Source organism: Melospiza melodia, chromosome 9 (assembly GCF_035770615.1).
Source record: "Melospiza melodia melodia isolate bMelMel2 chromosome 9, bMelMel2.pri, whole genome shotgun sequence".
Classification (NCBI taxonomy): domain Eukaryota; kingdom Metazoa; phylum Chordata; class Aves; order Passeriformes; family Passerellidae; genus Melospiza; species Melospiza melodia.
The window spans coordinates 13907273-13919975 of record NC_086202.1 but is presented as its reverse complement, the minus strand read 5'-3'; the positions used below and the strand labels follow the sequence as shown (position 1 = coordinate 13919975).

The window sequence follows — 12703 nt, the reverse complement described above, 5'->3', positions numbered from 1 at the left end:
GCCCGTGTTGTAGGTGCCCTTGTTCTCTTCCGTCTGCAGGATGCTGAGGAACAACCGCATCAGCTGCATCCACAATGACAGCTTCACAGGGCTGCGCAACGTCCGCCTGCTCTCCCTGTACGACAACCAGATCAGCACAATTGCGCCGGGTGCCTTTGACACGCTGCAGTCCCTCTCCACACTGTATGTCCTGGGCCCCGGGGGATGCCCCCAGCCTGTGCACCTTGCTGCAGGTGCCCTTGCCTGGTGCTTGTTCAGGTGCTGCCCTGGTGCTCTCTCCCGTGTGCAGGAACCTGCTCGCCAACCCCTTCAACTGCAACTGCCAGCTGGCCTGGCTGGGGGACTGGCTGCGCAAGAGGAAGATTGTGACAGGGAACCCTCGGTGCCAAAACCCTGACTTCCTCCGGCAGATCCCGCTCCAGGATGTGGCTTTCCCTGACTTCAGGTGTGAGGAAGGTAACTCATGGGCCCTGCAGTGGCAAGGATGAGGGGAGATGAGGTTGCTCCTCCCAGGATGACACTGTGCTCCTTGTCCCAGCACCATGCTTGCTGCCCGGATGTGCCTGTGGCAAGGCAGTCACTCAGGGGGCCCCATGAATGCCCTCCCCTAATGATACAAAAGTTTCTCTTCCTGGTACTCAGCCTTTGGGCACTCAAATATCCACTCTGAAGCCAGAAGAGGAGTTTGCACTCACTGCACCTTGGGGCTTTTATATGTAGGTGGGTCATAAATATGCTGGCAAACACTGTGCCCTGGGTGCTGACAGGAGCAGAGGTGTAGGCAAAGCCCAGTGGGATTCATCCTGCTCCTTCCCTTCTCAGCCTTGCACATGCACCGGAGCTGGCAGTGGGCAGATGGAGCAGACAGGGAGTGTGCGTGGGGAGAAAAACCTCTTTTTAGTTTTTTTTTTTTTTAAATTTAGAGCAGCTTTTGAGCCCTCTGGAAAATATTTACAAACAAACCATCCTTTCTTCTGCTTTCCCTCCTCCACCCCGTCAAAGACTGAAGGGTTGCATCCTGCGCCTTTCCTAGCAGTGCGAGATAGCATACGGTTTTCCCAGCAATGCCTTTCCCGAAGGATTCCAGCATCATGGCAGGGAAGGGGAGCAATGCCAGCTGCTCTGGCTGCTCAGCATAGGCTCCATCTAACCTGTGTCTGGAGATGGGTGAAGGAGCTTGTTTCAGGAGGATTTGAAGGGTTGGGCCCCTTCTTCTGTGCTGTTATCTGTGTTGTTCCTGTGACTGCATTTTGCATGAAAATGGTGAAAATCAGAGCAGCCTGGCGCTGGCTGGTTGTATCCACACCAGTAGGGCAGGTGATTTCTGGGTGCAGGAGCAATTCCTGCACTGCTAATTCCTGACTGATATTGTCTGCAACACCCTGCTTTGGGGGCGGGGGAGGATGGTTGGCATGGGAGAGGAGCCATCCTAGGCTGGCACAAGGCTTTGAATCTGGCCTCACACAATACCCAAGGGCTGGACCCTGGTGACTTGATGGCTTTCCATGCTTGGTGCAGGTAAGGAAGAGACCACCTGCATCCCCCGGCCACAGTGCCCACAGGAATGCACCTGCCTCGACACGGTTGTCCGCTGCAGCAACAAGCATCTCAAGGCCCTGCCCAAGGGGATCCCCAAGAATGTCACAGAGCTGTGAGTAGTGGGCAAATACCCAAGCTCTCCCTCTAGCCCTCCATCAACTTTACAGCTCTGGGTGGGGGGCTTCTGCTGTGGGGTTGCAGGGCAGAGACTCCTGGGCTCCTCCTCACACCCCCATCCTGGCCTGGTAGTGGGGGTAGAACACGACCCATCCAAGGTATCCTGTCCAGCCCCAACACCAGCAAGTGGCTCAGCAAGAGTTTCTCTGATGATTTGGAGCAATCAAGGGTATTGTGCAAGAGGTGTTGTCACCCAGCAGCTGAGACCCTTGTCTTTGGCCCTTGGGAGGGGACAGTGAGGGACAACCCCCTGCTGCAGCTGTGGTCCCCATGTAAAGCTCAGATGTGCATGCCAGAGCTGGATGTGCAGGCTCCGTGATGCCCACTGCTGTGAAAGGGGCTCTGTCCCCATGTGAGATGAGGGATGGCAGCAAGTCCTGTGTGCAGGGGGTGCAGGCACTGGTTGGGCACACATATATATGCACAGCACCCCCGCAGCCCCCTCCACTGTCTTGCACACTCCTCCTCTCTCTGCATCCCGCTCCATCTCTCACGTTCTCACATGTCTTGGGAGCGGTACAGCCTCCCACGCTGCCATCGCATGTGTAAACGCAGCACTGGCTGTGCTGGCACACGTGGGCTGCTGGGAGAGTGTCCCCAGGGACATGCCTGCAAACCCAGGTGTGCTCCTGCACTCACACACAGCTCCCCTGCCAGCCCAGGAGTCCCCTGAGAGCCCCTTGGGCCCTGGGTGCAGGAGGGAGGTGATGCTGGAGATGCTCCTTGCAGCCTGAAGTCCATGGTGGTGCACAGGAGAAAGAAGGAGAAGAGGGAGGGATCTCCTGCTTCTCAGTCACCCTGAGGTGCTTTTGTTCTCCCTTGCAGCTACCTGGATGGAAACCAGTTCACTCAGGTCCCGGGGCAGCTCTCCACCTTCAAGTATCTGCAGCTTGTGTAAGTAGCCAGGAGCAGGAGCCCAGGCAGCTGGAGGCACTGCTGGAACCTGTGGGTGAGGGCAGGGCTGTCTCCATGGTGTGTGATCCTGAGGAGGGGTCTGGCAGTGTGTGGGGACCCCTGACATCTCTCTGTGTGCCCCCCTCTGCTCTGGAGCACAACTGACTGGCAGCAATGCTCAGCCTCTGGCTGTTTACCCCCTGGTGCCAGGCATGGACCAGAGAGGGGACAAGTGGCATTGCTGCCATCACCCTGCGTGACAGCCCTGCTGCTGTTTGCACCCCATTGCAGCTGAGCAGGCTGGGGAGCAGTAAGAGGGGGCAGAGCCCAGCTGGCTCCAAGCCCTGGGGTTTCTGTTTTGCAGTGATCTGAGCAACAACAAGATCAGCTCCCTGAGCAACTCCTCCTTCACCAACATGAGCCAGCTCACCACCCTGTAAGTGAGGTCCCTGCAGTGCCACATGGGGCTGCAGCCCAGCTGAGCTGTGTGGGCTGTTCTAGGGGACCCTGAAGACTGGGAAGTGTTGGGGACACCAGGGTCTCCTTCACCCTCTGCCTGGGTGAAGCTGTGCTTTGAGATGGAGCTCAGCAGGGGCAGTGTGTAGCCCAGGGAGGGTTTCTTACACCACACACTGCTGTGCTCCCTGTTTCCCTCCCGCAGGATCCTCAGCTACAACTCCCTGCAGTGCATCCCTCCGCTGGCCTTCGAGGGCCTCCGCTCCCTGCGGCTGCTGTAAGTACCTGCCCTAAGTACAGCCCTGCAGGGCCCTTCCCTGCTGCTGCCCATGTCCCTGTGTGCCCTGTGCCCACCTGGAGCTGGGTGCATGCAGGTGGGCAGGGGGAGCACAGGAAGGTTCGTCTGCTCTCAGAGCAGATGGTGCATTTGCAACAGTCACAGTGTGGTGGGGTTCAGTTCTGCCACCCACAGCTGGACCTGTGGGATGGGGCCACAGGTGCTCTTGCTGCCCACCTTGGAGCCCTGGGCATTGCAGGACCTTCTGTTCTCTGCAGGTCTCTCCATGGCAACGACATTTCCAGCCTCCCCGAGGGCATCTTTGCAGATGTCACCTCCCTGTCCCACCTGTGAGTATCTCCTCCCACTCCTCAGGGCTCAGGGCTGGATGCAGGCTCCACAGACCTTTAAAAACTACAGGGCTGAGCTTGGCTTCCCTGGGGGATGAGCTGCCTTTTCCCCTCTTCTCTGGGCTGGTACCCACAACATGATTTATTGGATAGTGCTGTCACCTGCTGCCCGTGCTCAGATCCAGGTGTGCAGCTGAGTCTCCCAGTGCTGCTGGGATGTCCCTGTGGTCTTAGGTGGATGTGTTGTGGGGTCCTTCGCCAACCCACTAGATCTCTGGAGTCCCCCAGGATGTAGGTAAACCATGCAAAGTGGTGTCACAGCTGTGGGTTGGCAGGGGCTGCTCTGACACACACCAGTGTGTTGTTAGCCTTCTGCCAGTGCACTTCCCCCCAACAGCCCCCCAGTCTGTCACCGAGTATCCTCCTGCCAGTGGTGGTGTTTCAGCCTCTCTTTGAGTGGGCCTGCACTGCCCTGTACCCACCACCCGGGGCCAGGGTTTAATTTTGCTCACAGTGTCTTTTTAGTTCCCTGCCTGTCTCCTAACTAAGCTCTTCCCAGCTGCCTGCTCCTGGCATTCTGGGCATCTCAGGCTATTCCTTCAGTCTGCAAAGAGCATTTTGATACCCAGTCGTAGCCTCTTTGTTTTTTGGGGACCAACACTGCTTGCTCTGCTCCAATTTCCCTTGGCTGTGCTGCCTTCACTGCAGACAGCTGGCACTGCCAGTTCCCACAGGCTGAGCCGTGTCACAGCCAGTGCTGTGGGTGCTTTAGGACCAGGTTAGTCAGCCCCAGCAGGTCTGCTGTCCCTACTGCCTCACCTCTGGGTGCCATCTCCTTTTTCACATGTGTTTGTCACACTGGCCCTCCATCACTGCTGGCCTTTGCAGTCAAGGAGGGTTCAAAGAGGCATCCAGGCCCTCCACCTGCCACATCATCCACTACTTCTGTACCCTTTTCTGCTGTGGAGCAGAGAAACCCTCCATCCTCATTTTCCTCTCCCAGAGCAATTCCTTGCTTCCCCCCAGTGCTGTCTGCACAAGCTCTGGCCATGACCCACTGCTCATTCCCACCAGCCCACTCCTGTGTCTCTGTCCTGCAGGCTTGTGCAGCAGAGCCCAGGCTGGCCCTGCAGCTCCCATGCAGGCTCTGTTGTTTCTGCATGGCCTCAGGGTCCTTTGCAGTTTGCTGGCCCCAGGCAGCTTTGCCTGTGTACTGGAGAGGGGCTGCCAAGAATGTCTGGCAAGAATGCCAAGCGTGTGAGTAGTGTGCAAGAGTGTGCAAGATTGAGAGTGAGTGTGTGTAGTGTGCAGGAGTGTGAGTAGTGTGCAGGAGTGTGAGTGTGAAGAGTGTGCAAGAGTGTGAATAAGTGTGCAAGCGTGGCCAATGGAGGAGAGCCCGAGGGCCAAGCATGGAGCACTGCATGGGCAGTGGGTCTGGCAGCAGGGTGCTCTAACTGGACAGCATTGTGGGGCTGTGTGTGTGTCCCAGTCCAGCATTGTGGGGCTGTGTGTGTGTCCCAGTCCAGCATTGTGGGGCTGTGTGTGTGTCCCAGTCCCAGTCCAGCATTGTGGGGCTGTGTGTGTGTCCCAGTCCAGCATTGTGGGGCTGTGTGTGTGTCCCAGTCCAGCATTGTGGGGCTGTGTGTGTGTCCCAGTCCAGCATTGTGGGGCTCTGTGTGTGTCCCAGTCCAGCATTGTGGGGCTGTGTGTGTGTCCCAGTCCAGCATTGTGGGGCTCTGTGTGTGTCCCAGTCCCAGTCCAGCATTGTGGGGCTCTGTGTGTGTCCCAGTCCAGCATTGTGGGGCTCTGTGTGTGTCCCAGTCCCAGTCCAGCATTGTGGGGCTGTGTGTGTGTCCCAGTCCAGCATTGTGGGGCTGTGTGTGTCCCAGTCCAGCATTGTGGGGCTCTGTGTGTGTCCCAGTCCCAGTCCAGCATTGTGGGGCTGTGTGTGTGTCCCAGTCCAGCATTGTGGGGCTCTGTGTGTCCCAGTCCTCCCATTGTGGGCAGCACTGCTGGTGGTTCCAGAAATGGAGGAACGCTGGTTTGCCAGTCATGTGGCATCCTGGCCAAGTGACAGAGTTGTGCCCAGTTCCCTCTGTGTGGCAGCAGGTGCAATTTTGCCCCTCTCCTCGTGCAGAGCCATCGGGGCCAACCCCCTGTACTGCAGCTGCCACCTGCGCTGGCTCTCCAGCTGGGTCAAGACGGGCTACAAGGAGCCAGGCATCGCCCGCTGCGCTGGGCCCCCCGACATGGAAGGGAAGCTGCTGCTCACCACCCCTGCCAAGAAATTTGAGTGCCAAGGTGAGAGGTGCCCGTGCTGTCTCTCCATACCCTCCCATGGGCAGAGCAATGCTTTGTGAGTCTGGGTGGCTCCAGGATTTAGTCTTTTGAGTTGCCTTGTGGAGGAGAGGGACCAGGTTGCTTCCATCCTCTTACCTGACTGGTGGCACTTCCCTGGTGACTGAGCAAACCTGTGGCTGTCCCATTGCCTGGTGCAAAGACCCTTGGACAGGCTCTGCTCCCAGCAACACCAGAGGCTCTGCCCCGCCACTGGTGCCCACAAAAGCACACATTCTGATCACTCCTCACACTGATGGTCATCTCCCTGCCTCCCCTCCTACAGGCCCACCTGCCCTGAGCGTCCAGGCCAAGTGCAACCCCTGTCTCTCCAGCCCCTGTCAGAACCAGGGCACCTGCCACAACGACCCCCTTGGCTCCTACCGCTGCACCTGTCCCGCTGGCTACAAGGTACCCTGCTCCCAGGGGTCCCCAGTGCAGGGGGACGTGTCCCTGCAGAGGGCAGGGGAGCAGCGCCTCTGCCATGCTCCTGTGGGCCCACCTACCCTCCCTGTGTGCCACAGCATCCTGCTGAGCAGGGTGGGCAGAGCTGGGCAGCTGCTGTGGCACCTCCTCGCTCCCACCTTTCCCTCCTTCCCCAGGGCCGTGACTGCGAGGTGCCACTCGGTGGCTGCTCCTCCAACCCCTGCGCCAACGGGGGGACCTGCCAGCCTCAGGAGGGGGAAGGAACTGGGTTCAGGTGAGTGCTGGACAGGAACCCATGAAAGCTGGGTGTTTGGGCAGTAGCATGGGACCCTGGCCTCCCATGCAGAGAAGTTCTGATAATTCCTTCACCTGCTGCGTGTTCCCTTGGGCATGTAGCTGGGATATTGCATTTGCATGGGAGCTCCAGCTCTTTCCCATGCCTCCCAGCCCAGAAGGCTGCAAGGTGGAGGTCAGTGGGGGAGGGGAGGGTACCATCACCACAGAAGGCAGGAGGAGGGACAGGGGTTTGGGACTGGTTGCTGTGGTCCTGGAGTCACTGCTGCTCCCTGAGGGGCTGCCTTACCCTCACACAACCCTCACTGCTCTGAATGCTTTAGGCCATTTTGGGAATCAGGCTGCAATTAGGAGCTGAAAATAGTTGGCAGGCTGGGGGTGAGGAGCTGGGCTGTGCAGCCCCTCCCTGTGCTGAGAGGCCTCTCAGCCTGTTGTCGTGGCAACACAGCATCCTCGGGCAGGCTGTGCTGGCACCCACCCCTGTGCCCAGTGTTTGACAGGAGGACACCAAACCCAGCTCTTTGCCAGGTCCTGTGCTGGTTGTTTTGGGGCAGCCACCCCAAAATGTTCTGTTTCATTTTCCTCCTTGACACTGCCCTGTCCCCATGGCAGGTGCCTGTGCCCAGTGGGCTTCCACGGCCCGAGCTGCCACACCACCAGCGACCCCTGCAAGGAGCACAGCTGCGAGAATGGGGGCTCTTGTGTGCCCAGTGCCACCAACTACACCTGCCTTTGTCCTGCCCACTACACAGGTACCGGGAATGGGGGCTAGCCATCCCCAAATGGCACAGACCTGGCATGGGAATGTGCCCAGTGATTCTACCCACCCATGAGGGCTGAATAGCTCCTCTGCCTGCTGCCTCAATGCCCATTGCCATGGGCTCTGGCTGGGCTCAGCTGTCCTGAGTTTGGGTATACCCAGCGGAACCCCCACACCCTGGGATGCCCTCAGTGCCTGGCTCAGGCAGGAGCTGCCTCCAGGGAAGGAGGACCCTGTGCCCATGGGGTGAAAGCTGTGGGCTTGGCAGCTCCCTGTCTTGAGCTGAGTCCCCCAGGGGTCCCCTTTGCCCTGTGGGCACTGGGGCTGCTCCTCTGGTCCTGGAGCTGCTGGGCAGCCCCTCTTCTGCCTTGCAGGGGAATTCTGTGAGCAGCCACCCAATTTCTGCTCAGACGAGCTCAACCCCTGCCAGCACGACTCCACCTGCATCTCCACCAGTCAGGGGCCCAGGTGAGCCCCATCCTCTCCAAACCACTTTTTCTGGCTGGCTGGGGGTGAGCAGCTTTGCTTTTTGGGGACTGCAGTGAGAAGGCATGGAGAAGGGGGGTTACAAGGGGAGGAGCAGGCACCCACTGGTGCCAGGGGGAAGGAAGGGGCAGCCTCGAGCCCCCTGCCTGCCCCAGGTGTGAGTGTGCACCCGGCTATGTGGGGAGCAACTGCAGCGAGGACTTCGACGACTGCCAGGACCACCGGTGCCAGAACAACGCCCGCTGCCTGGATGAGGTGAATGGCTACTCCTGCCTCTGCACCGAGGGCTACAGGTACCACCAGGAACACCTGGGACACCTGGGCTACTGGGGATGGTTATTGCCACTGTGTAGAAGGGACAAGTCCTGGATACCAAGTCCACCCATCCATCCATCCATCCATCCATCCATCCATCCATCCATCCATCCATCCATCCATCCATCCATCCATCCATCCATCCATCCATCCATCCATCCATCCTCAGTGTGAGAGGAAGGAGTGAGGCTGGGAGTGTGTGTCTCTGTGGGTGGAGGCTGGGGGAAGCCAGCATCATTGAGGAGGGACCCCAGGGCACAGCTCAGCATCCAGAGGGATGCCTGGATGCTGTGTCTGGGAGAGCCTCCCCAGGGACCCCAGATCAGGGGCGTGCTGTCAGAGCCCTGTGGGGCACTGGGCAGGGTGTAGGGCTCTTTCCCAGCCCCCAGCCCAGCAGCACCTCGGCCCCACAGTGGCCAGCTCTGCGAGATGCCGCCCCACACCGCTGGCCAGCCTGGCCTCTGTGAGCGAGCTGAATGCCAGAACGGGGCCCTGTGTGTGGAGCGGGGTGCCCGCGCCCTGTGCCAGTGCCTGCCTGGCTTTGGTGGCCCCAAATGTGAGAAGCTGCTGAGCGTCAACTTTGTGGACCGTGACACGTACCTGCAGTTCACTGACCTGCAAGACTGGCCCCGGGCCAATATCACCCTTCAGGTGAGGGCTAGGAGGTCGTGGGGGCATTGAGGGATGGCACTGGGGGTCTGCCCCAGGGATGTGGGCTCCCACCTCTCTCTCTGGCAGGTCTCCACGGCTGAAGGCAATGGCATCCTGCTGTACAATGGTGACAGCGACCACATGGCTGTGGAGCTGTACCAGGGCCATGTGAGGGTCAGCTATGACCCTGGCACCCACCCCAGCTCGGCCATCTACAGGTACCTGGCACCCCTTCTCCACTCACTGGGGACGTCCACCCCCATTGCTTTGGCCTGGGGGCATCCTCGGTGACCCAGCCATCCCTGCCAGTGCTGAGACCATCAACGACGGGCAGTTCCACACCGTGGAGCTGGTGACCTTCGACCAGATGGTGAACCTGTCCATCGACGGCGGCAGCCCCATGACCATGGACAACTCGGGCAAGCACTACACGCTGAACAGTGAGGCTCCCCTCTACGTAGGAGGTAAGACAGGGACCGGGTGATGGAGGGCATGGGGGGCATTGGGGTGCGCTGATGGTCCTGCTCTCCCCAGGAATGCCTGTGGATGTCAACTCGGCTGCCTTCCGCCTCTGGCAGCTCCTCAATGGCACCAGCTTCCACGGATGCATCCGCAACCTCTACATCAACAACGAGCTGCAGGACTTCACCAAGACGCGGATGACGCCGGGGGTGGTGCCGGGCTGCGAGCCCTGCCGCAAGCTCTACTGCCTGCACGGCATCTGCCAGCCCTCGGGCGCCCAGGGCCCCGTGTGCCACTGCGAGCCGGGCTGGGACGGGCCCCACTGCGACCAGCCCCGCGGCGGGCCCTGCCAGGGGCACAAGTGAGTGCCCTTACCCCACTGGCTGCCCACCCTGCCCTGTGGCTGCTTCCTGGTGCCAGTCCCGTGCCATCATAGTGGGGCCCTGTCGTGACTCTGCCCTGCTGTGCCACTAGCACTGAGTTATGCCAGGCTGTTCTGTGCTGGTGCCATGCCACAGCCACACCTGTACTGTGCCGTGATGGCTGTCCTGTACCAGGTGGTGCCGTACTAGTTGCACTACAGCGCTGGTGCAGAGCCAGGCCATGCTCAATGCTGGTGGGCTGTGCATGCTGGTGGCACACCAGCAGGTCCTGACAGCAGTGTATGCCCACAGGTGTGCGCACGGAGTGTGCCTGCCCCTTGATGCCCTCTCCTACAGCTGCCAGTGCCACGAGGGCTACCAGGGCGCGCTCTGCAACCAGCCTGCCGAGCCACCCGACCCCTGCCGCCACCAGCCCTGTGTCCATGGCCACTGCCACCTCACGCCAGCTGGCCAGCCCACCTGCGAGTGCCACGACGGCTACACCGGAGCCCTCTGTGACCAAGGTAGGTGCTGAGGAGGGGGTGTCCAGGGAAGGCAGCCCCACGCCACCGCACCAGGCTGACCATTGCTGTCCCACTCCCACAGAGCCGGAGTGCCGCGGGGAGCCGGTGCGGGACTACCACCAGGTGCAGCGGGGCTACGCCATCTGCCAGACGACGCGGCCGGTGGCCTGGGTGGAATGCCGGGGCACCTGCGGCGGCCCTGACGCCGGCTGCTGCACCGGGCTGCGGCTGCGGCGCAGGAAATACGCCTTTGAGTGCAGCAACGGTGCCACCTTTGTGGAGGAGGTGGAGAAGCCCAGCAAGTGTGGCTGCAGCCAGTGCCTGTGAGCAGCCACCGGCCCTGCAGAGCCGGGGGGCTGGCAGGGAGACCCCCCCGAGCCAAGGACCTCACTTTACACTGCGGGCATGGTGCTGCTCTCTGGGTGTTCCAAACTGCAGCTGCATCTGAGGAGCCCAGCAGAGGGTAGAGCTGGTGCATCTAGAAGTTTGGGAAGGAAACAGAAAAAAAATAGAAAGAAAAAAAAAAGAAAAAAAAACCCCACAACAAAGCAAATGTGTAGATAGAGAATTTTTTTAAGAACTGCAGCTACACAGATATGTGGATGTGGAGTGGGCACCCTGCCTAGGTGCCCTGACCTCTCCCTGTGGCACTCTGCCTCCCTGCCAGTGAAGCCCCACAGCCATGGAGGGCAGTGCCTGCATCCTGGGTGAGTCCCCTCCCTGGCAACCCTGTCCCTTGCATCAGCCCAGCGATCTGAGGGCTTTTCCAACATGTGTGACAGGAGGAGGGAGGCCTGCCGTGGCAGAGCCTTGTGATCTATGGCCATGGCTTACAGTGGGCTGTGTGGTGTAGCCACTGTCCTGCAGTCCTGGTGAGCCCAGACCTGGTTTCCTGTCCTCTCCTCCAGCAGCCCTGGCCTCTCTCCCTGCAGGGTGCTGTAGCCCTAAGTACCCCAGATAATGTCCCCAGCTCTGTGGTCCCAGCCTGACCCTCGGTGACACCCCCAGTCTGTGCATACTGGATGGGCTCTGCAATGCATGAACACACTCGGTCATTGTGGTCCCATCACTGTGATCACATCAGGGCCACACTGGTGGAACAGGACCAGGGCAGTGCCAGGCACAATGAATGGAGGACAGGCAGCAGTGCACAGATGTCCCTGAGGGTTCCCGTGCCAACCTGCCCTGTGCCATGTGGCCAGCACTGTGCCATTCCTGTGGAGAGGGCCCCACATACCCCTGGTTCAGCCAGGTGGCTCTGCCCAGAGGTGGGAGCTGTGTGAGGGCAGCACAGGAATCCCCTTTCTCCAGGCTCTGTCCCAGGGGAGCAGGCCTGCAGCTGGATGAAGGTGCCCCGGTGTGCCACTGCCCCAGCCAGCAGGAGCAAGAGGCTGCTGGGACAGCTGGAATGCAGGTTTGCCATGCCCATCACCGGGGCCTCAGTCTTGTGTGTGCCAAGGTGAAGAGGCTGGAGATGTCCAAACCTGCAAGCCTGGAGCCAACACCACTGCCAGGGCATGACTGATCAGCTCTTGGACTCAAGTGCCCATACCCAGCATCTCTCCAAAGCCCACAGTGCCAGGGCATGTGCTGGGCTGGTGTGGGAGCAGGGGCACACTGGGACCTCCTGCCGGGGTACTGCAGGCACCCAACATCCAGAGCAGCATCACCTCTACAACTGTGGGGGCCAAGGATAGTGGGGGCCCAATCTGGACACTGCACATGGCTGGACAGTGAAACACCACATCCCCCTGTGGACAGACTCACCCCAGAGCTGCAGTCCTGGGTCTCTCCATCTCACCGCTCCAGCACTTTGGTTTCAGGTCTGCAGTGCCATCTGTGCCCGGGCTCCAGGCACCTCCACTGGATACACCCAGCTCTGCAGGTGCTGTCCCCGTCCCTGCTCACCACTGGCATGCAGGGCATCTCCACCACCACGGGGACGTGTTTCTGCCACAAATGCCCTCTCCATGGGAGCTCCTCTGCCACACAGAGGAGCTGGGATGCGTCTCATTTTGCCTGTGGCCCACCCGGGGCTTGGTTGTGTTGTGTTTCTGTTCTTGCTGTATGCTAACCGCTAAAAGTATCTCTTTATACAGAATACTTACAGATTCTAATATATATTTGTATTTCATTTTGTTATAGTATTTTTATATGTTTGGGGTCAACAAATGATGTTTTCTTTTTGTTTACAGATGCTACTGGGCAGGAAAATGACAGTGGCTTTGTTTGGCCCGTGGGGTTTGTGTGTGTCACTATTGAAGACGCTGGTTTGTACTAGGCTGGCGAGGGAGGCGCTGGGCATCCTTCCGCTGGCAGAGGCTGTATTGTTTTAGGAGGTGTTTGGTATTGTCTATGTTGTCTTCCATGTGAACATGACATTTATTCATTCA

The 12703-nt window shown here is 59.6% G+C and overlaps 1 protein-coding gene across 1 annotated transcript in view; it reads left to right on the top strand.

Moving 5' to 3' along the window:
• The window catches only part of SLIT1 (slit guidance ligand 1), a 60828-nt gene extending 48125 nt beyond the window's left edge, over positions 1-12703 (top strand). Inside the window, exons 19-37 of the mRNA XM_063163369.1 lie at positions 40-183; positions 290-456; positions 1519-1651; positions 2542-2610; positions 2975-3046; positions 3272-3343; positions 3622-3693; positions 5831-5994; positions 6317-6441; positions 6633-6730; positions 7363-7502; positions 7885-7978; positions 8152-8289; positions 8725-8962; positions 9050-9180; positions 9272-9426; positions 9497-9785; positions 10099-10310; positions 10393-12703. Coding sequence (XP_063019439.1) covers positions 40-183; positions 290-456; positions 1519-1651; positions 2542-2610; positions 2975-3046; positions 3272-3343; positions 3622-3693; positions 5831-5994; positions 6317-6441; positions 6633-6730; positions 7363-7502; positions 7885-7978; positions 8152-8289; positions 8725-8962; positions 9050-9180; positions 9272-9426; positions 9497-9785; positions 10099-10310; positions 10393-10637 — 2758 coding nt within the window. The 3' untranslated portion in view covers positions 10638-12703. The remainder of the gene's footprint in view (positions 1-39; positions 184-289; positions 457-1518; positions 1652-2541; positions 2611-2974; positions 3047-3271; positions 3344-3621; positions 3694-5830; positions 5995-6316; positions 6442-6632; positions 6731-7362; positions 7503-7884; positions 7979-8151; positions 8290-8724; positions 8963-9049; positions 9181-9271; positions 9427-9496; positions 9786-10098; positions 10311-10392) is intronic.